Source organism: Morus notabilis, unplaced genomic scaffold, assembly GCF_000414095.1.
Source record: "Morus notabilis unplaced genomic scaffold, ASM41409v2 Scaffold133, whole genome shotgun sequence".
In the NCBI taxonomy this organism is placed as follows: domain Eukaryota; kingdom Viridiplantae; phylum Streptophyta; class Magnoliopsida; order Rosales; family Moraceae; genus Morus; species Morus notabilis.
Genome location: NW_010363211.1, coordinates 251568 through 274873, shown reverse-complemented (window position 1 = coordinate 274873; position 23306 = coordinate 251568). Strand labels below are relative to the sequence as shown.

General features: G+C 33.3%; 3 protein-coding genes and 1 long non-coding RNA gene across 4 annotated transcripts; all 4 read right to left on the bottom strand.

Annotated features, from left to right (window-relative positions):
- Positions 1-436: 436 nt before the first annotated feature.
- Positions 437-3935, bottom strand: LOC21399356 (casparian strip membrane protein 3). The gene is made up of 3 exons (XM_010103712.1): positions 3637-3935; positions 2104-2227; positions 437-658 (listed from the first exon to the last, which is right to left on the bottom strand). The coding sequence occupies exons 1-3, from the start codon at positions 3933-3935 to the stop codon at positions 437-439; spliced, it is 645 nt and encodes a 214-aa protein (XP_010102014.1).
- A 1543-nt stretch (positions 3936-5478) lies between these two features.
- Positions 5479-11994, bottom strand: LOC21399355 (mitochondrial fission protein ELM1). The gene is made up of 11 exons (XM_010103711.2): positions 11911-11994; positions 11535-11757; positions 10318-10556; positions 9913-10009; positions 8488-8637; positions 8247-8373; positions 6747-6859; positions 6592-6655; positions 6409-6502; positions 6169-6277; positions 5479-5957 (listed from the first exon to the last, which is right to left on the bottom strand). Exons 2-11 carry the CDS (start codon positions 11721-11723, stop codon positions 5856-5858), a joined length of 1284 nt encoding a protein of 427 aa, XP_010102013.1. The 5' UTR covers positions 11724-11757; positions 11911-11994; the 3' UTR covers positions 5479-5855.
- Positions 11995-16652: 4658 nt separating this feature from the next.
- LOC21399354 (capsanthin/capsorubin synthase, chromoplastic) lies at positions 16653-18393 on the bottom strand. Its single transcript, XM_010103710.2, has one exon. It carries the CDS (start codon positions 18236-18238, stop codon positions 16751-16753), a length of 1488 nt encoding a protein of 495 aa, XP_010102012.1. The 5' UTR covers positions 18239-18393; the 3' UTR covers positions 16653-16750.
- Positions 18394-22759: 4366 nt separating this feature from the next.
- LOC21410991 lies at positions 22760-23254 on the bottom strand. The gene is made up of 2 exons (XR_002902679.1): positions 23116-23254; positions 22760-22937 (listed from the first exon to the last, which is right to left on the bottom strand). It is a non-coding gene; the product is annotated as an uncharacterized LOC21410991 (long non-coding RNA).
- Between the last annotated feature and the right edge of the window lie 52 nt (positions 23255-23306).

The window sequence follows — 23306 nt, the reverse complement described above, 5'->3', positions numbered from 1 at the left end:
AACACACTTTATGTCACATTTTTTATTTACTATTAATATAATCTATTATTATTTAAATAAAAAAATGAGATAGTTAAATTTATGTGTCAAATAATAAGTAGAGAGACATTAATATAAGGATGATAATTTACGGCTATACTATACTTGCGACCACTGCATATAACATATATAATATAAAAAATAAACAAAAAATGCATAAATAAGTGCATCAAAATTACACTAAGACAAGCAATCAAAGATCTTTAATTCACATCAAATCATATACAAACGTCGACCAGATCTGATCAATTAACACGCAGTTCACATACAAATATACAGGTACAAACAAGATTGCCATAAATGATGAGATAGTACTAAACTCCTTCAAGAACATTGTGTGTAGTTTTTCATCTATATTCCTTTTTTTTTTTTTTTTTTTTGGGAAATAAGCAATTGTTTAATGGGAACTTCTTTTCAGTGCGAAGGCAGAAACCGCAACCAATAATATGAGAAACACTGCCGCGACGAAAGAAGCCACCACAGCGCCGGTGACTTGCTGGCAAAAGTCAGTGTACTGCTGACACACAGCCAGCCAATTGGCGTCCGTACTCCCGTTATGAGCTAAGTACATGATCGCGGTCGTGGCGCCGGCAGCTGCGATAGTGAGAGCAGTCATCACCTGCAACAAAATTTAATCAATTGTTGATATTAGGCGATGGGAAATTGGGCATGTTCTTTGTCCAAAAAATTTAAAAAAAGATAATTCGAGTTTTAACTTTATTCAAGTTCACATTCTTTTAAGTTTTAATTTTATTAAACTTTACTCAACTTTATTCAAGTTACAACTTCAACTCAAGTTATAACTCAAATTCAACTCAAAAATTACACTAAAGTTACACTCCAAAAGAACAACCCTTAAACTTGTCACTCTTTTTTTGTAAATATCCCCCCTTATAAAGTACCTTATAAAATATATGAGATTTAATATCCAGACATTTAATATCCAGACATTAAGTATCTGATCTTTTAAAAATACTTATTTTAAAAATTTTTATCTCTAGATTACTTATAGTTTAAGAGTAAATATACATGGATTAATATTAAGAGATAGAAATAAAAAAAAAAAACTCTATTTTAAGGTGTATTTTTAAAAATTATTCATACATAAAAAAGGAAAATAGTAGAAAATAGGCCAATATGAAAAGTTTAAGAAAGTATATAGGCTAATTTTTAGTTATAGAAATTAATAGGCCATAATTTGTCAAGTTATGGTTCATAACCAGATAAATTATGGACAAACTTGTCAAGTTATGGTTCATAGCCAGACAAGTTATGGACAATTATGGACAATAACTTGTCAAGTTATGGTTCATAACCAGACAAGTTATGGACGAAAATAGTAATTTGACATATTTATTAACTTATGTAAACTATTGGCCTATTAATTTTAATTCATCTCAAGTCTTGACCTATTTTCCTCTTTTTCTTCATAAAAAATGCAACCTGATGGACCGCCACAAACACGATATGACAAAAAGTGGACACAGAATGGCATAACACGATTATTAAATTGGCCTAACCCATCCCGTTTATTAAATGGACCAAGCTTGACGTTATTTTTTGGACACGATTCACACTAAGGGTCCGTTATAAATGCAGAATGAGCACGTTAAAAATACGATAAAGACCCGTTAGTGAATATGAAGTATAAAACTAATTTTATTATGTATTTTTTTGTAAGACTTATAATTTGACTCTTTTTATCTCATAAGTCCCCTAAAAAAATTATCCCATAAGTATTTGAAAAGAATAAAATAAAATAATAAGGAAATGGCTACATGGCTAAGCTCATTTTAAGGAACAAGAAGAGGGGGGGAAAAAAAAAGAGGAAAAAAGAAACATCAAAGAACAAAACAAAGAACGAAATGCTATTATGTACGCATATGCAACATGTATGCCAATATTTAATTAGTGGTTTTTTTTCTAGGGCGTGGACAAAGGACTCCGCTCTTAACATACGAGAAAAGATAAAAAGAAAAGCATAGAATAACTTAAAGAAAAAAGAGAGAATTAAGAAGTAAACTAAAAAAAATTAATTTGAAAAAGAATATGGTTTTAGGGTACCGAATCTAAGATGATGAGGAAAAGCCTTGGACCAACTTTGTGAGGACGAATAATGCATGTTATAGAGAAGGGCAATGAGAGGACAAGATACCCTCCAGCGGTTGCATTTGCAACCACGAAGAACCTGCATGTTTATCAAGAACTTAAAAGCAATCTTTTTTTTTTTTTTTTAAATGAAACTCAAAAACTTAACGCGGTGCAAAATATCAATAAGAAAAACATTATATTTAATCTTTTTTCTCCCTGAGAAAAGTTGGTCTATTTTATTAAATGCGCGCATTATGGAATCAGTGACGACGCTAGGAATTTTTGAAAGAGAGGGTCAATTTTAACTACATCAAAAATTTTTAAAAAACTAATTGTTAAGTTGCTACAAATTGTTCCCGATAGGATTTCAAGTCTCAAAAATATTGTTTAGAGAGTAGTATTCTTAGAGGTATTTCTTTAGAAAGTGGTTATTTTTTAAAATTTTTGAGGATTTAGAGATTAGATTTTCAATTTTTAGGGAGGCTATATCTAATTTCTTATATAAATATATCTATAATACATATAAATTAAAAGCAAATGTAAAAAGTTTGGTGGGGTCTTGAGCCTCCTAGGCCCCATTCAACTTCGTCACTGGATGGAATATATCTAAAAAGAATGATTCCTTGTTAGTAGACCAATTATTTGTATAATGTGTAGCCATAAAAATATTCGTTTGGATTTTGAAGTGTTTTTTTTTTTTACCCTAATTTTTTTTTAAAAACTTTTGGCTTATGACTAATTAATTAGTTGAAGTTTTTCACTTGATAATGGTAAATCTTTAGACGTTTCCCGCACTTTTTATTTTTTTAGTGATAAAATCCAAGTGTGGGGTTTAATGTACGTACGATAAAAGAGATTGCAAATGCCAACCTAATTAGGACGTGCTTTTGCATCTCACACTAATTATCTCATCTCGTCACTTATCAGATAAAAAAAAAAGGTTCCAAAGGTTTGAATTTGCCTTTTAGTAGTACCATTCAGTTATCGTTTAAGAAAAATCAGAATCTAATTGCCACAAAAAAGTTCCGTTTCCGAAAATAAATAAAAAGAGAAATTAATGGACACGTTTAAAACTCGTTCTAAAATTATCTAATTTTTTGTATGAAAATAAAAATGAAAACGTTTTTAATCTCAGACATAAATTATTTTTTAAAATGCAATTAGTAGTTTTATCTAGAAATTATTTTCAGTATAAAAAACCCATTAATATTTATCTCTGTGCTCAAGAGAAGAAAAAATGAAAACAAAAAATGAAAAACGACTAAAAATCATTTTTCATTTCTCTCTCATTTTACACTAAATCAAAAAATCATTTTCATTTTTATTTTTTATTTTTATTGTGCTAAACGCCGTTTTAAAAATGTTTTCATTTTTTTTTTTAAATATGAGAAATAAAAATGGGATCAATTCTAAACAGTCATTATGATATGAAGAAATTATATATTATGATATGCCCATATGATATATCTTTATGCATATGCGCGTGGATATAATAAGCATGCATACGTTAAAGTTGGAAGATCAGTGAACTCGACGTGGAACTGCAGGAACTGCGTGAAGAATGGAAGAACCTGTTCCGCCTGCCCCACGGCGGTAGCAGCAGCAAAAGCCGCTGCAGCGGCACCGATCCTTAGAACAAAGTCAAATATCGCGACGCCTTTTTTCCATCCTACTCTTCGGAGCACGGTGGCTTTCCTGGCGGCTACAGCCACAGGAGGAGGAGGAGGAGCGTCTACGACGGCTTTTCCTTTGGACTCGGGCTTTGGAATAAGTACAGCTGCGTCATCACTCTGTTTCGCCTCCATTAGTATATGCTTTTGAAAAAAAAAAAAAAAAAACAAAGAAGAAGAAGAAGAAAATGTTAAAGAGTTTTCTGGCAAGAGGATATTTTGGGATTGCCTTGGTGTGGAATCTAGTGAAAGAAAGGGATGCTTATAAGCATTTTAGAGAACAGAATAGAATAGAATAGATTCAGTTTTCTCTATGGAGTTGTTGCTGTAAACTGACTTGCTCCACTTTCTGCATCGTCATTAGACAAATAGGAATATATAAGCAACCAAAATACATACTGTTTAGGCATTACTTGGTGCAGTTTTTGTTTTTATTTTTTTATTTTTTATATTTCTTATTTTTATTCCAAATCACATTTTAACTTGAACACCAATCACATATGAGCTTACAATTAGGATTCATTTGGTACGAGAATTTAAATCAGGGTGATTCTAATCATGATTCTATAACTAGAATCATGATTCTAATCATGATTCTATAACTAGAATCATGATTCATGATTCTATAACTAGAATCATGATTCATGATTTTGGGTTCAAATCATGATTATGAAACAATGATTCAAAATCCGGAGTTTGAATCACTTTGAATCAAGCGGGGGGTAGTTTTAGAATCATGATTTAAGCTAGTTTAAAACATCACATCAGATTCTGAATGATAATTTAGAATCATCCAAACCAAATTCAGAATCATGATTCATAATCACTATAAACAAACACTGATTCTGAACCAGTATCTAGAATCATGATTCTGAATCCATCTATTAAACGCACCCTTTAGTGTTTCAAAATGCGAGCCACGGGTATGATTTGTTGAATTCGTCAGCAGTACTATGATAAAAATGCCTAAACCACTTATATTTGGCACTAATTATGCTCACTGACTTCTCGTTTGGTTCATGGATTAGAACCATAAGATTAGAACTATTTTTCGATTTACGTATGTTTTTTGTGAGAGAAAATACTGTAGCGAATCATAAATCATGATTCGAATCAGAAAACGAATCCTTTAACCAAACGGGCTCAATCTTGCACATTTCTATAATATAATACTAGTCTAAGGTTCCTGAGCAATAACGTCGTACTACCAAGAAATATGTACTAGTTGTTTTAGTATTTTGCATTTCTCTACAATAAGTCCTTCGTTATGTAGTATGCGTCTCTATGCTCCACCTAAACAATTAAGGTGCTGAGTGGTAAATATTTATATCAGATAGGCAACATGTGTGCAATTATGTAACAGCTGATGCCAATATGAAGATTCTAACAGCAACAGAAAAAAAGAGAGGAAAAAAAAACTAATTAAAGGTCCCGTTCGTTTTATTAGTGCAAATTACTAGTGTTTTTTCTCATAAAAGTTCAAATTCAATTTTTTCTACTACAATATTTTCTCTCATATAAATTCATTTTTTAACTCGTTCTCAACTCAAACGAGCGAAATAAACAGGGTCAAACATCATGAAACTGCTGTAAGGACTCTCCTCCATTAAGTAGGCAATAGACATCAAGTTTATTTGGTGCCTACTCTCATCGTGATAAATCTTGGAAACAAGAAAGATTAGGCATATCAATGGGACTGTTAGATTTTGTCATTGCATCTTTGTAGATCAAATAAAATATGTAACTGCGTTTATATTACAAAAAAAAATACCTTTTGCAACACAAATCACAAACCCAACCTTCAAAAGGCTTTTCAACATCAAAAAGACAAGCTTGTTTCTCTTCTACTTTACAAGCCGCGTTTTAAGATCAGCTTTCCTTTATTCAGCATCTCTCAATACCCCCAAGGGAAAACGAATTGAATTTCAAAGGAAAAAAAAAAACCCCTCTAGTTATCTTTCCTATATGTGCCTTTAAACAAACCTAAATTTTAAGGTGAAGCCTTTTAACAACGCCAGAAAGAACAGCGTCTTAAAATGCCAATCGACTGCTTCTCTATGGCCGCAATCTCCATCCCCGTTCAGCAAGTGCTTCATGCACCTTAGAAGCCGCTTCAGCAGTGTCATTAAGGGGAGGATAACTCCAGCTTTCCGATATCTACAAATTAAAAGAAAAAAAAAAAACGAAAAAAGAAAAGTCAAAATAAAAAAATAATTAAAAAAAAGAGATGAGTTGGAAATAAGGATGAGCATCAGTAGTTAGTTCAAATGATCAATATCCCATTTTGAAATCTATTTCAAATGAAGGCATCATATATCTGTCCTTCAATATCAGGATGGTTACACGAGCAAATAGTTAAGTTACTCACATCTTCAGAGCCTGTAAATGGCCGAATCACTCCTCGATCCCTCAGAGATTTATGGAAGTCAGAGAGTTTCCATTTACAATACTCAGCACCCATAACATAGACAGGTTTCCTGCGAAACACAGCCATTTTAGGGAAGGAAAAAACAAAAGGAATTAACAATAGAAGTGGACAATTAACATGCTAAATAGTTTATGAGTATGTCGTCGTCATAAATTGCAGAAGTAATCTTGTTAATCATACCCAGTGCTGCAAACTTCACTTATCATACTGACAGAATCTGCTGTGACAACAAAAGCATCGGCCCAAGCTAGGTGGCCCATGTGTGGGTTTGGTTCTGAAAATCATAATGACATCAGCAGTTAGAAAATTTCCTACTTTAGTACATTTCTGGATAAAGTTGTGTATATAAACAATAATTACAACCTTCACCACGCCAAATGTAAACCTTAGAATTATCTCCAAGCTCTTTCACAATAATATTTGAGACCTGTTGATGAAATCACCAGCCACCATATTAGATCCGGCGTAGTAATAAACTTCGAAAGAATAATTTGTACAAAAACATGTGCACGGCAAACCTTTTCAGGAGTCCTATCAGAAAAACATATTCTGATGCTGCCGCAGCTAACAAGAACGCTAAGCAAACTGGATGTCAAATTCTTTGCAAGGTCGGCACCATAACGGCAGCAGCCTATTGAAAAGAAAGAAAAAAAAAGTTTGTATTAACATCATATAAACACTCTAATTGGATAACCAACGGTGAAAACAAATAATACCAGGAAAAAAGAAATTTGCACCAAATATTTTCAGAAACCATATACATTCGGACAATTCAGATGTATTTTGACTCTCAAATATTTGCAGTCAGAATATTTTGATTTTTCCAATATGCATTTCACCAGGACTTTAGTTACTTTCACTTGAGATTTAGTCACCATCCAGAAAAAGAGAAACCTATGATATCTTTCCGGGGTGATGATTTTCAATGTAAATTAATAGCAAATATTTGGGAACAAAAGTTAACAAATGCATTTTATTTATATGGCCAGGAGCTAAATAACTTCTGCATAAGTAAATCCCGCTAATGCATCGTAGATACGTAATAATGCAGATCTACTACAATTGATTGCTGTCCTCACAATGTCATTTTTGACTGATACGTGTAATGTCATTTCTGTGACGTGTGCAACAATAACCTACTTTCTAGCACCTTAGTCATGCATAGTCTAAGAAACTACTTTGCAAACATTGACATAAGATTAAACCATTTTTACTGGATTTGCCGCAAAAGAATTTTGTATCATGCTAGACTGTTATAATGCCAGACTTCTCCAAGCTCTTCAAAATTCAGACCAAGAACAGGAAAACACCTAAAGCCCAAAGATGTTTGTAGGCTAATTAGTTGAACATAAAACCACATGAGAGAAGCAATTATTTGATGGCCTCCTAATATCCTGATATGGCTAAAGTAGATTGGTTCACCACAATGCCACTTCAATGTTCACTAAAGACGTTGAAAACCAAAAGTCAGAAAGGATGCAGTCCCACAAATGTCAATATAAGATGGCCAATGCTATATTTTATTGCTATGAAAAGAAGCAAAAACTCGTTTTGTTAACTTTTAAACTGCAACCACGTCAAAGAACAAGTTTTGTAAAAGACACTGGAAAACCATAAGGCTAACAGTAAAACATTAGGATATGGCAATCAGTCAATCTGAGTAATACATGAAGCAAAGAAATTGTGGACACAACAAAGCATGATTCCCTGCTTAAAAAAAAAAAAAAAAAAAAAAAAAAAAAAAAAAAAAAAAAAAAAAAAAGAACTTTAAAAAAGAGTTTGTATAACACACTGAAATGGGGGAAAAAAAAAAAAAAGATTCCCAAAAAAAAAAAAAAAAAAAAAAAAAAAAAAAAAAAAAAAAAGAACTTTAAAAAAGAGTTTGTATAACACACTGAAGCAGGAATTTTGGCTCCTAAAGACAATAATTGAAGAAACAAAAGATTAAACTGCTACCTCTACTCTGATATTTCGTAATACATCAAACACTTACGGATATAGGATAAAATGAGGATTACCTGTAGGGCTACCAATGTTGACCACCAGTAACGGCTTTGGCAAAGGTGCAAACTCCTCATGCCACACCCTAGCTGCACTGCGAAGAGCAGCAGAATCAATTTGATGCAAAGCTCCTATGGTGAGGACCTGAATTTAAAAACTATCCTCATCAACTATCTGATAAAAAAAAGTTCCTTAATAACAGATAGTGCAATAGTAAATAGAAGTCAATTTCTAACGGATAGTGCCAACTCCTCATACCACATGCTTGTCAGGAGGTTCATGCGGGGTTATCCACTTCCGAAGAAACCGAGGAATCTGCTCCTGTCCTTGAGGGGTCAACGGATAATAATCATGATGAGGAGTGATGACCAAGTCAAAGCGATTCAATTGTGTCCTTGGATGTTGTATCTGCAAAATAATGCAAAGATGTCACAATCAAAAACTTTGTTCTTCCATCAGAAGTGATGATCCTGCTATTCTAACATAAAAAAAAAGGATTTCATTTTCTTATGTTTCAAATTTAAATGTGTTTCATACTCTGTCCTGATTAATAGGTCTTAGTGTATTGGACGTTTGGGCAGATGCTGGCAAGCCAAAAGAATTTCCAATCTTGACAGCCAGACTAAACCTACAGGTATATATATTCATTTCGTGCAACTAAATTTATAGATATGGTTCAAATTGACTAAAATCAAATTAACAAGTTACAGATGACGTCAACGACAAAAAGTACACAATGACAAAAGAAGTGTCTCACGTCTATGTCTTCACGAGTTGGAACTTGTATGATTGTCAAGTTATAATTGTAGAGAATATCTTGAGAGCCTTATCCGAGCTGAACATTTTTGGAGTGGGGATTATGTTCGCTAGAGTTTATGTAACTCGGGTAAAGTCATTGTATCATCAGTAACCAACCAAAAAGTTTTTGCATAGAGTAACAATGAGAGCAGTTTTTTTTGAGGGAGTGGGTGGGGTGGGGTTGTGGTTTGAAATGAGAGCAGTTGTATACCTCCAACCTATAAGAAAGCTGGACAAAAAATATCAAATTAAAAGGAAAAGGTGTAGGGTGTTACTCGTACACCTATAAAGAACGGTGAGAAAGCATGGACATTTACTTCCTCATTTTCTAGTGGCTTGAATTTACGAAGTTGTGTTTGGACAATCAGGAGTTAGGTCATGTAGGGGTCACAGACTCAAGAGCAACCTTTATCAGGTCAGCATTGTAATTTGTAAGAAGCATAAACGAGATGATGGAAAGAACGCCCACATCGTAACTGGTGTATTTGTTTTGAGAATAGAAAAAGAAACGCTTTGGAAGAAGCTGAAAGTTTTTTAGAAAAAAGGACATGCTCATGAGATCACTACCAAACATGTCTTACAAATTGCAATGAAGACCTGATAAATGCGCCCACAGAAATGCAAATATTGAAAGCAATATAGAAATTCTACAATTTGCATTTATGCACACATTGGAAAAGCAATTAAAGTACTAATTACTACCCATCTATTATGTACAGCGATAAAATACTGCTGCATGATAAAAAACATCTTTTATGTACCATGGAAAGTTTGTTGCAAAAACCCAAATTACTTATCAGAAGATATTTCATAAATCATGCACCAAAGCCTGAAACATTTAGTCAAGTGCTAACAAGAATTAAAAATATTGCTTCAGCGACAAACCTGGATAACAAAAACGTTTTCAGATGCTAAGCGTTTTATGGAACTTGCAATAGAAATGGTATCTCTGCCAGAAGCAACCACCAATAGTGGCCCATCCCTGTAAAAAGAAAACAAAACCAATTAGCAACATATTTAAGCGCAATCAAAGATAGGGAAAATAATTTCAGAGCATAAAAAGTACATAATATTTTCCCTTACATTTAAAACTTATATGTTTCAAGATCTTACAGCAAAACAGCCTATATCTTCTCAGAGAGATAGTTATATTTTGATTGTTTCTATCAAGAAGAAAGATTTGATCTATAGAAGCAGTAATATTAGATAGTAGGCACTGTTGCCTGAAACTACTATATCAGCAAAGCAAATAGAACAATTCTTATAAAAAATTGCAGACAAATAACTTACTTTTCCGAAGTCTCACGAGCCATGTTTACAATTTGCTTCAAATCAGCTTCTAAAACAGATGATAACCCTCCAGTGCCACCATTTTCTGAAGGTAGAGACATAACTCTACGCCCTCTAGATTTTAACAGAAGTCTTGAGGAACCACATATCTGCCTTATAATGTAATCCAACTTTTTATGAAAGGAAACCGGAAGCCAGTGGAGCCACTCATTTATTCCTCCTTTTGGTCTTGTTACCCGCTGCATGTGAAGTGAACCAAAAAAACATTAACAAATTGATACACCAAAACACACATAATGGCACATAAGCGATTAATCTGAAGCTGCCACAAGCCAAAAGAAGAATACCGAAAGATAATAACCATAGATTTGCATTCTTGCATTCTAGAAAACTAGCAAAAACATAAAGCAGTATTTTAATCTAGTCTAGGGAAGAAATCTCCAAGAGAAAATAAAAATAGACAGCAGGCCGAACTTAATAATGCCTGTTGTATCCTAAAGGACGTACACCGAATCAATTTTTCTTTTTTCCGGAAAATATTATTAACATACTGACGCAATCTATCATAAAGTCATTATAATTGATTCGCTATCGTTAGTTCATTAGGTGGAATCCCAGAAATCTAACAGAATTAGGTCGTTATACTCGTGTCGGCACGCCATGTTTGAAAAACAAAAGTTCTGTAAAAAAAAGGACTTCCAAAGCGAGTTCATGAAAAACAAAGCAAGATTAGAAGCATTGTCTTAGTCACAAATGAAATTCCCACCAGTTTTTAATAAACAGACAAATATGATAAGAGATCTAGTTAACTCGAATCATGCCTATTCAGAATACAGAACAAGTCATTCAAGCACTTCATTCGAAATATCCATAGTCCAATGAACTCCAACTTTACCAACACTTCCTCAAAAAACCTACTCTAACTAATCAAATTTACTAAAAAGAAAAAGGAACTTCGACAAGAAATTGTTATACGTGAATCATGATTGACGATTCTAAACTGGAACTGAAAAGAATCGCAAGTAAAATACACCAAAGCATCAAATTTACCAAAAAGAAAGAGAGTGAGAAATCATATTAAAAAAATTATTCCTTTAGAATCATTAAGTAAGTTTTCATATTAACTAATCACAATCAATTTGTCTGTTCAGGCAAATTTTTGGCATATGAAAACCAACGAATAATACTAAATTAGGTTTTGGTTCCCGCGAACTTACATATAAGACATGTTTATCGGCGAGACCTAAAGCGCGAACCAAACCGATGCTCTGATTCTCGGAGCCAGCAAATCCATTTCCGATCACGACGGCGCGCCTAACGACGCCATAGACGCCACCTTCGAAGATGTCCGCGACGCCGGCGCCGACTTTGGGACTGGGCGGCTCAGGAAGCCGAATCGGCTTCATCGATTCTTCTTCGAGACTCTTCTGAATTCAAAGCCTGAGAACAAAGGAATCGCATCAGAGAAAAGGAGAGTAAAGTTTTTGGTAGAGGGAAAGAAACTGATTGGATTTTTGTTGTTGCGAGTTTGGAGAAGATTGATTAGAGAAGACGGACAAGGCATGTAAATTTCCTTCGATTCGAATGGCCTACCTTCCTGTTTGGCTGTCAAGAAAGTCGCGCAGCGAAAAATTATTCCGGGAAAACCTTTTTCTTTCGTTTGTTTCTCAATGGGAAAATTACAGAAACCACCTAATTTATGTAAATATTACAGTCGCGCCTCTTTAACACGGCTTTAATGAAAGTGACACCCCTTCACTTGAAAAGTTTCACACTAAACTCCCCATCTAAAGTTAAGGGTAACCGTAAAATAAAAATAAAAATAAAAATAAACACTGAGGTTTTTTCTTAAAAAATTAGTAAAATATCCCTAATTTCAAAACATTTACATTTTTTAAAAATAATTTCAAAATTTATATTTTTAATTTCTCACAAATTCACAACAAAATGTCACCCAATTTAACATAATTTTAGTATCTAAATACTCATATCACATAAACCTTAATCCCCAAATAAAGAAAAAATGAGAATATGATTACCACTACTTTAGTTAGTGTTGAAAAGAAAGTAACAATTCTCCAAAAAAAAAAAAAAAGCACATTTGGAACTCGTTCCAAAATGATTTTATTTTTTGTATGAAAATGAAAACGTTTTCAATCTCAGACAGAAATTATTTTTAAAAATGCGTTTGGTAGTTTTATCAAGAAATTATTTTCAGTGTAAAAAAATTCATTAATGTCTCTCTTTCTCTCTCTGCTCAGAGAGGAGAAAACGAAAATAAAAAATAAAAAATGACTAAAAGTCATTTTTCATTTCTCTCTCATTTTACACTAAACCAAAAAATTGTTTTCATTTCTGTTTTTTACCTTTATTGCGCCAAACGCCGTTTTGAAAATGTTTTCATTTTTTCTTTATCGAAAAACGTAAAAATTAAAAAAGGATCAATTCTAAACACGGCTAAAAAGTAGTGACGATTATCTCTTCCTAGATATAATTTGAAAGTACATTATAGATAATGAGAATTATTATGTTTCTAAATTTTCTATTTTTATTTATGTATTATTTTTAAATCAGGCATCAAGTTATTATTTATTTTTCTATTCTTTTCAAATTAGGCATTAAATTATTATTTATGTCATTCTAAATAAAGAATTGTGATCTTTTATTTTCTCTTCTTAATTAATAATGCTCCACAACTCAACAATACGCTTACAAATTGATAATGAAAAGCTAATAATAAGAATGTACCCTTTTTATAAATGCTAGACGAAACAAGACTGAAAATTATGTATTTCATAAATTTATTCCTTTATTTTAAGCATGAAGCATCCTACATCTTGCTTACCTACCCATATTGAATTTGAAAACTTTGTTATGCCTGCTTTCAAACTTTTCAAATGAATGAGGTGCACTTAGCAGGTATTAGTTTTTATTTTTTTATTTTTTTTATTTTTTTTAAGATTCTCTCTGGCTTTTTAAGAATATTTTCTTAATGCCTTCTCATTTTTGACATAAAGGCAAGCTTTATTGGTTTAGATTTTTCTTTTTATCCCCTTTCAAGAAAATTTTCATCTTCTTATAGTGGTTTTGATCCAAGGGTACTAACTCATTAAGAGGAATTTGCCATTCAAACAAATTTGAGCCACAAGGAATTATGAGCTTAATTATTCTTTAGATTCTCATCTTGTCTTTTTCTCCCCCACAATATTTTAAGATTTATTTTCTCATGATCTAAACCATTTGTTCGTGATCTTATATATACCATGTTAAATACATACTACGTAGAAGAAGAAAAAGAAAAAAAAAAAAGAGATTCTTTGGTATGCTTAGTGTATCGATAGATCGGGTTTTTCTAACTGTTAATTTCGCGTATTTTTTTAATTTTTACACAATTTTATACAGATTTAAGGAACAAAAAAACATGACCTATCAGTATATTGACAAACCAGAGAAAGTCCCAAAAAACATCACTTTGTAGAAAGCAGTGAGAGCTTCTAATAAAATTTAAAATGCAAGGTGCACAAGCCATTAAGTGGTGGGCTATGTTGTGGTGTTAGTGATATCATTTGCGATTGCTCCTCATGAGGTTACACCGGAACGTAAAAGAAGAGGGATAAAAAGAAAAATCTGGTGGTGCATTTCATATCCCCTAACCTCTTCAGTTATAGCAGTAATGTCAGGTACTACCGATTATGTGAAAAGTGTCTGAATTAGTCTCTCATTGACCATCCACCTAGTTTTCACTCCCTTCACCTATAGTGTGGCCCACAAAGACCCACTTAATTCCTTCAAAGAGGCTGGGCAACCTTATGCGGGAATGAAGACTTGAACATAGATGGATAGGTAGAGGAGACTTTACAAAAGCATCCTTACTACACCACGATGACTTTCGGTGGTAAATAGTTGTTCAATTTAATCCTACTCAAATGGCACTAGGTCCATTCCATCTTCCTCCTCCCTTGCTTTTTGTGATTGTGGTGCTCACAGGTATGTGTGCTGATGTGTCAAACTCACTTTCTCATTACTTTATACAGATGTTGACCTCAACTTTATCTTCTACTGGAAGTGATACTTTTTACATCCAATTTCTCCAATACCTACTAGCAGTTTAGGCTCATTGAGACCATTTTCTGAAGTATGACCAGACAGTAAAGAAATTATGCTTCTTGGAGCCTTAAAGTCCGTTTGGTTATCGGGGTGGAGAGTAGAAAGTATGAAAAGAGTTAGAGGAATGAAGAGTAGGAAAGATGGAGATGATTATAGTAATTTTTTATATTGTTTGGTAAGATAAAGAAAGAGTTGAAATGATGATGATAGTTATTTGTTAAATTACTATATTGTCTGTTAAACTATTTGTAATGATTTGTTTAGAGGGTAAAACAGTATTTTTAATATTAAACTTGATGGATTACTTGAATCCTTTTATTGATGGAAGGATCCAATTTGGTGGGCCATAAAGGAAAGCACATCCCTATACCTCTCCTCTCCCTCCCCATCTCCCTGCAACTAAACAAGTGATTAGCTCTCTCCCTCGGCCTCTCTATCTCTCACTCCAACTAAGCACACTCTTAAACTGCTTTTAAATCCAGTCAAGTTGACTAATGGTTTGTGGTCCGGTTTGGTTTATTAAAAAAAAAGAAAAAAGAAAAAAGAAAGAAATAGACAAGCAACAACATAGCTCACCACTCCAATCTAGTAATAAGGGATTCTCTCCGTAGGCTGGCCTATCAGTAGGATCAGTTTCTGACTAATAAATCTGATTAAAATCATATTAAATTAAAGAGTATGCAAAACATACAGCTAAAAAATAAAAAACTACCTAAATAGTATTTGTGACTATTTCAAGATATTATATCATTAATTGGTATTGGCGTATTGCTCTTTCTTTATAATTTTGGCAGAGGGACATTCATATGATCAGGGCATGTGCACAAACTACCATTTTAGAATTTTGAGTTTTATCCCCAGTTTTGTGTAAGATTTTAGTTGTGCCCAGTTTTAAAAAAAATTATAATTGTGCCACTACTTAATAGTTGAAATATATAATTACGTCTCTATTTAATAAAGAATTATCTCTAGCATTTATATAATACCCCAACTTAAAATATTTTCTGGTTTCACCGCTGTTTATAATATCTTTTGAATTAACCTAATGAGCAACTTGGATCGCCTATCCATATTATTAGGGGATCCAAATTTAGGACAGTTTTTTAAGGAATCCAAACCAGCAGAGAGAACAACATTTTTAATGTTGAAAAGGATAAGACACAAGAGAGGGCTTTAAAAGCAATGTTGCTTTTATGTATTTTGTTAGAGGAAATAAAAAAAAAAAAATCAAAGGAAAAAAATGACAGGAAAAAAAAAAAAAAAAATCAAAGGAAAAAAATGACAGGAAAAAAAAAAGATAATATAAAGAGATTATAAAGCCATGTTTCCTTTTAACGGGCCAAATCTGATGGAGAAAGAGGTTTTTGTGAGTGATGGTCTTGTTTGACTCTTCAGTCCGTTTCTATTGGATACCCTTTTCTGCTCAGAAATGAAATGTTCCAAATGTTCCTATGAATTATTACTCTCATTGGACCATATGTATCTATATGCATTAGGATCTTGATTCATGGATCATCTTTTTCTCCTCCACACAGGGAAGGTCTCGACCTCCCCGGTGTGGAGAAGATCTCTAGTGTGGGGTCTCTAGCGACTGCTGTGCTACGAGGGAGACACAACAACAACGGTGGGTGACGATAGTAGGGACGATGATGGGGAGATAAGAGAAGGGAGGAAGAAAAAAATTTAATAATATTGGAAGTAAATCACATTGATTTTGGGTTGATCATTGATTAATATAGTAAATCGGTGATTAACCTAAAATCAATCAATGATTTACTACTAAGTCGATTAGTGGTTTACGAACAAATCCATCGTTGATTTACATTATTTTTTTCAAGAATGAGATTTTTTTTAACAAAATAAATGATATATACTAAAAAAATGCTCGAGAAGGTTGCACATACCAAAAAAAAAAAAAAAAGAATATAATGGAATTCAAGTAGGTTCAGCATATTTATATATTCATGTTTTCACAGACTTTCTAGTTATTTTATTCAATTTATTGATCAATCTCCTTCCTTTGCAGGTCTTCCCCCTTTATGGGATCAAACCCACCTCCTTTTCTCCTATTGGTTTTCCAATACTCCATCCCCATCTGATTCCAAAGTTTTAATGAAAGATGATTTCGTTACAGGTTTATATTGATTTTGGTGGGTTTTTTTTTTTTCCTCGAAGTATGATAGTTATATGTTTGCAAATTGATATAATAAAAACTGATAATAAGAATGTACCCTTTTTCTATAAATACTGGATGAAATAACACTGAAAATTCTGTATTTCTTAAATAGGTAATAGAATCCACAATACACACAACTTCCTAACCAAATCAAATGGTTTCAAGTGCTAAATTGCTCATCATCCTAAGCAAGGGAACAGGACACTTTGTAACAATATCAACCTTGGATGGAGCTGAGGCATTTCCAAACAGAGACAAACTCAACAAAAGAAGCTCTCCAAGTGTTAGCCTTGAAGAGAGAAAACCATGCCAATAGTGAGGCTTCAAATCAAAGAAAGCATCAAAGAACCTCCTAGTGCCATTCAAATCAAGCCTCAAAAGAGTCTCCATCCCAAAAGAGTAAAACTCCCTAACACACCTGCTCTCAATTGGCCACAATCCATTCCACACTCTATGGTAAAGTGGCTTTCCTCTAATCATCCTAGTTGAGCCAAGGCCTTCAACTATAGCCTCGGCCAACACCGCGGCCATCCCCATTGTCCTAGCCAACATGTACCCAGTTGAGGGGTGAACAATTCCTGAATTTCCTCCAATTGCCATCACATTTTGAGGGATTTTGGGAAGTGGGCCACCCATTGGGATCAAACACTTCTCATCCTCCAACACCCTTTTGACTCTAATCCCCAAATGCCTTAGTCTAGCAGCCATTCTTTTCTTAACCTCTACATAAGACAACACTGGCCTACTAACAAGAGAAGTCTCTTCAAGAAAAACCAAGTTTGAATCAAATGGCATTGCGTATAGAAAAGTTGGGAGCTTTGAATTGGCATTTCTCAAGGAAGGCTCATTTCCCAAGTGGGAATCTCTCCAATCCATGAGAACCATCTTGTCCAAGTCAAAAGGGTGAAAATCCACTTCAGCCAAAATCCCATGAGCAATCTGATATCCATGGTTTCTTGGCTTGTCATATTCTATGAATTTGCTTCCAAATCCACTTGCGTCCACAACCAAACTTCCCTTGATCCGATTTCCATCATCACAAACAACAAAAGACTCGAACTCTTGGTGCTCAATTTCCCATACTTTGGCTTTGTGAAACTTCACTCCATTTAACAAACATCTATTGATCAACTCTTTTTTCAATCTCTTCCTGTTGACACGTCCATAAGGGCGGTCCAAATACTTGGTTTTGTTGTCGTTTATGTGAACACTAGTCATTGGCCATGTTTTGTCCAAGCAACTACCAAGGTCTAAGCTTTCAAACTCGTCAACCCAAACGCCATAGTTATTAGGCCAAGAAGAGAGAGGACAAGGATCAACACAACACACCTGAATTCCGTAGCGGGAAACTTGCTCGGCGAGACGGAGGCCGGCGGGGCCCGCACCGATGATGATCACGTCCAACGGGGACCGGTCAGATGGGCCCCACATGGGGAGATCCACGTCCAAGGATTCAGGCTTTGTTTCTGGTTGTAAGCTGAGGAAGTTTCCAAACTTGCTGGTTTTGAGTTTGTGGTGCTTTGTTGGTGAAGATGTGTGATGGGGTTTTGGGAAAGGGAATTGAGGAGTTGGGGAGAGGAAGCTTTGGTGAGTTTTGGTTGTGAGAAACGGTGAAAAGAGCTTTGGAAGAGTACCCATTTGGGAGAGAGAAAGAAAGAGGAAGATTTTGAGAAGAGAGAAGGTTGAGAGAGAATGGAAAAATTGAGGAATGAAAACGCGAAATCCGGACAAGAGGGAATCGTGGAGTTAGACCAAGAAAAAATGGAAAATGATGCCAATTAGCGCACAGTGCATTTTTGTAAGTGGAATTTTTGTCTGTGCGTGGCATTCATTATTTGCATTAGTTGGGGAGATGTCCACGTTCATAGTAAGGAGAACATCTATGGTGTGACAACATAGGAAATAATTTTTTTAAAAAAAATATTCCTATAGTTAGATATGAAAAATGATGTTATAGGATATTGGTGATATTGAGCACCACCCTTTAATAAAAGTGGATTTCGTAGTATGAGACTCATAAGTGAAACTTATCTTTTATTACTGATGGTGTTTAATAATGATGGTGCATCTGAACACTTTTCATATGATATAGGTGCTTTTGAGATAATTTTGCAGTATGTTAATATAACTGTTCTATACATGTCAGTATAAAAATCAGAATTAGATATGACAGCATTATAAAATAGCATATACCAAACTAAATTTTTATATGTCATTGTGTTAGGTTGATGTATTATTATTTTTACCTAATCATTACAATATTGTCATTTTAAAATTATGTCAAATTAAAAGTTTATTTTTACAAAATTTTAAAATAATTATAACTAAACAAAGATATAGCATCTGAAATATTATTATGCATTAGAACACAAAAAATATAATAGTATTGTGCTACAAGGACTTCTACCGAAATATTTCCATTAATTGTAAAGGAAGTATTAAAGAGCCATATGCATCCTCGATATTAGTGACCTTGTTGGGTGTCTAGTTTCGAAGATCGGTAGACGCTTATTCACTTTGAGCGTTTTATTCGATTTTATTAGTAGAACTATTATTTATCGGGATCAAAATTTTTCTATAGTATATGGTCGAATAAGTCAATGATTTATCTAATCCCTTTCAAAAATAAATAGCATACTACATCAGCAAAATAATAATAATAATAATAATAATAATAATAAAAATAAATAGCATACTAAATAAATTATTTTACATTTTTTAGTGCAAAATATAATTTGACATTGCCATTTTCATTTGCAGGTATCTTAGACAAGCGATTATAAGTGATAATAGTATATAAGCATAGGGAGATTTCTCCTGTAGACACTAAAAAAATAACTACTGAAAATGCTATTTTTTCTAGTTGTCAAGTCTAAATTATAAAGTGTTTATTCTACATATTTTTTTTGATTTAATATGACTTTGATTATATTTAATGATTAGAAACGGATTTTACAAGTAGGGAGGCCGTACTAGAGAAAGTCTAATATTATTAGAAGTCATCGATCAATTTTACAGTTATTTTTATGAATATTTTACAGTATTGTTGATGACTATTTGCATTTTCTCGCTGTAAAAATAGGAGTTCTATATGGTAGTATTATTAATTATGTATTGAGCATTACTATTCATCTTTATGAGTTAAAATTGTGCTACTTACAGAAAAAGATGGATCTTATTAAATGAATAAATAAGACTCATCATTTTATGAGTGAGGAAATTTATCTGCATAGAGATAGAATACCATCTTTTTATGCATAATATCGAAAGCAGGAGTTCTGTATGATAGAATTATGTATAATATCGGGTGCTCGTTGTGTATAAATATATGATGCTACACGTGTCTCTTTGAAGATGCTTGCGTTTTCAGCGGCCAGCCGGCCACCACTAAAAGCCACTAAGTAGCACTAACGATGGTAGAGACTAAAAGAAGGTGTTTGCACGTCATTTGTCCAATAATAATAATAATAATAAATATTATAAGAGGTTCATATATATATTAAAAGAATACACAAAATTAAACCCGTTTGGTTAGAGGATTCGTTCTCTGATTCGAATCATGGTTCATGGTTCGCTACAGTATTTTCTCTCACAAAAAACACACGTAAATAAAAAATAATTATAATCCATAAACCAAACGGAAGAGAGATTTTCTCATTTTAATATCATTCTTTTAAAATCCTATCTTTCCTTCTTAAGTTGATACATGACTAAAAATAAAAATTTAGTAAAAAGTAGATTTATTTAAAGTAAATAGCAATTTATCGTATAAATATTTCATTTATGACTTATAAAAATAATTTGTGGTAAAAAAATTTTATTTACGCGAAAAAAATCTTTTTACTAGTTATGAAAAAAAAATTACGTGAAGAAAATCTTTTTATTAGTCATAAATAAAACATTTACATGTTAAACTGTTATTTATTTCAAATAGTTTTAAAATTCTTACTTAATTTACTTTCATAAATATGTTATGTACATTCTCCCTAACAAAAAAACTAAATTTTATATTTACTTTTTGTCATCATTTTTAAGCTTGAAATTTATAGAATTACATTTTTTAATTTTGAAACAATTTAAAAATGATAATATTGTAATTATTAAGTGAAGAATTCAATGCATCAATCAATAGCAACTAAATGCCAAAGTTTGATGTCAAAGTTTGACACATGTCATACTTAGTGCTAAATTTAACAACTATGCATAGCATATATCAAATCGACATTAAATACAACATTGTAATGGAAAATATAAATATATATTTACGTAAATTGAAAAATTTTAAAGATAAAAAATTTAACATTTCATTAGAGATGTTGCACTAGAAACCTTTTCGTATTCCACGGACATCTGAGTGCTAATTCCCTATATATACACAAGTCAAATATATTAGATTATCACATATAAACCTAAGAGGGTTGTTCATAATAACTGAAACAAAACAACAACGGAGTGGCACCACTGAAACCAACTAACAAAACCAGGAAGGGCTGGAGGCGACGCCATCGCTCGACTTAACTAAGCGACCATTCCTCCTCCCCGCCCCCTTTCCTTCCTTTTCCTAGCCACCAGCGTCAACCCCACCCTCTCCTTTCCTCTCTTGTATGCATTGGAAATTAAGCCCTAGAAAGCAAGCACCATTTCTTAATGAGCCTACTTTATAACGCCACATGTCAAAGGGAGGGAAAAAATCTCTTAACTCTTTTATTTTAGGATTATTATTACTTATATTTCTGAACTTTAGAGTCACCCCCCACATTACCCACTCAACTTTAAAAAATCCTTACTATACTACCATAAGCTTTGATGAACTTTCACTTTATCCCGTCCATACCAATTTATGTTTAAAAGAGACAAAAAACGTATCACGTGCATGGTGTTTGAGAGTAAAATCGCGATTAAATTTTTAGTGATTTACACCAATGCCCCCTGAACTTTGGAGCCACCCCCACTTTACCCTCTAAACTTTAAAGTTGCCCCATTTTTCCCACTGAACTTTGAGGTCGCCTTTACTTTGCCCCCTGAACTTTAAGAGCGACTCCAAAATTCACGAGGCATATGTGTAAAACACTAAAAATTCAATAACGATTTTACCCTCAAGCACCATACACGTGAATGCACGTGAGATGTTTTCCGTTTCTTTTGAATGGAAATTGAGACGGAATAGGTAAAGTGGAAGTTCATAAAAATTTAAGATAGTAAAGTGGATTTTTAAAGTTCAAGGGGCAAAGTAAAAGTAACTCTAAAGTTCAAGAGACATAGGTGATAATAATCCTTCATTTTATTGTATGTTAAATATACAATAACTCAACAGAGAAACCATTGCACTGCCTTATTTTTTATTTTATATGCATCGAAAGAATTTAAAAGCAAAGAGAAAAGAAGAATTGAAGAAGCCCAACATTTCCCTCTCTTCTTTGACATTCGAACGTCTCATAACATTGTCCCTCATTATTTCTATCCAGAGAAGCGCTAACATCACTCTTTCTGTCACTATTTTTATCTCTTTACATTTACTTTTTGACACGTAAACTCTACTATCTAATAAAATTCACATGTCAAATAGTGATTGCAACGAGTGACAAGAAAAAGTGATGTTTACATTTCACCTCCATCATTGGCATCCACGGAGAACCAATAGTAGATGGCCAACCGAATCGAAAGAAAACAATTTGATAGATCAACCAATTTGCCTACTTGGTGAACCAATGCATATTTTGTGCGAGTTAATGGATTGAATGAGATTATATGGACCCATTTAATTCGCTGATTTAAAATTTTAATTCGAGTTGAGATGCGACTTTATGTGAACTTTTTACTGTAGCAAATATTAAACGTGACTGTTTCTAAAAGTTTTAAACTGTAACAAAACTCGAATTAGTGAAATGAACGAGACCTAAATCCTTCAAACCATAATTCTAATCCCCTCCGAATTGGAGGGATTTGATCCTTTCCTCTTATTTTCTTTTTCTTTCCCGCCTACCAAACGCGGCTAAAAGTGTCATGTGTGCGTATTCTAGTATCCATGCGTGTTGGTGTGGTGTGTGTATGTAACAAAGACCAGATAAATGAGACTAAACCGCTGTAATTGCAAAAAGATTGGTAAGTGCGGTTGTTACAGTTGCTAGAATGAAGGAAAATCAAAGCTGGAAACTGAGATACTAATGAACAGTACAAGATTACAAAACCTTTACAAGAGGACTTGTCAACATTACTTATCGAGGACGGAGAAAAAAATTAAAGAAAAAAGAAAAAATAAGGAAAAAAAAGACACATGTTAATGTTGAGGTAGAGCCGGTTTCTTTTCCAACATCTCATAATGAAGCACAAAATTATCCTGCGATCGAAGTTTACTTCAGCCGACTACCCAAAGAAAGAAAACTCATTGCCAAAATAAAAATAGAATGATAATTTTTTCCCCCCCCCACAAAAAAAAAAAAAAAGAAACGATAATTGCTAAAATAAAATGGAGACAAATAAATAGTAATGGACAGAATAAGATTTGTATTCCTAACCTTGCGGATTGTTTCAAATGTGTTTGGATCAAAACAGTGATAGGATCCTCTCTCATAGGTGTTTGTTTTGACTAGTGGCTCCATGTTGGGGACCCTAATAAACCACAAGCGGTGTTCTTTGTGATAAAACCAACTTCTGTTATAACTGCAATTGACGATGTCAGTCAAGGCAGTTAGTAAAACATTCAGTC

What these genes read in the sequence shown, in the direction of transcription:
- LOC21399356 (XM_010103712.1), bottom strand. Translation starts at nt 3,935, where the DNA reads ATGGAGGCGAAACAGAGTGATGACGCAGCTGTACTTATTCCAAAGCCC. An exon ending in ACTGATCTTCCAACTTTAAC is followed by an intron (nt 2,228 to 3,636) that starts GTATGCATGCTT and finishes ATAAACATGCAG; the next exon opens with GTTCTTCGTGGTTGCAAATG. An exon ending in TCCTCATCATCTTAGATTCG is followed by an intron (nt 659 to 2,103) that starts GTACCCTAAAAC and finishes ATTTTGTTGCAG; the next exon opens with GTGATGACTGCTCTCACTAT.
- LOC21399355 (XM_010103711.2), bottom strand. Translation starts at nt 11,723, where the DNA reads ATGAAGCCGATTCGGCTTCCTGAGCCGCCCAGTCCCAAAGTCGGCGCC. An exon ending in AAAACGTTTTTGTTATCCAG is followed by an intron (nt 8,638 to 9,912) that starts GTTTGTCGCTGA and finishes ATTATTTTGCAG; the next exon opens with ATACAACATCCAAGGACACA. An exon ending in TTACATTTGGCGTGGTGAAG is followed by an intron (nt 6,503 to 6,591) that starts GTTGTAATTATT and finishes TATGATTTTCAG; the next exon opens with AACCAAACCCACACATGGGC.
- LOC21399354 (XM_010103710.2), bottom strand. Translation starts at nt 18,238, where the DNA reads ATGGGTACTCTTCCAAAGCTCTTTTCACCGTTTCTCACAACCAAAACT.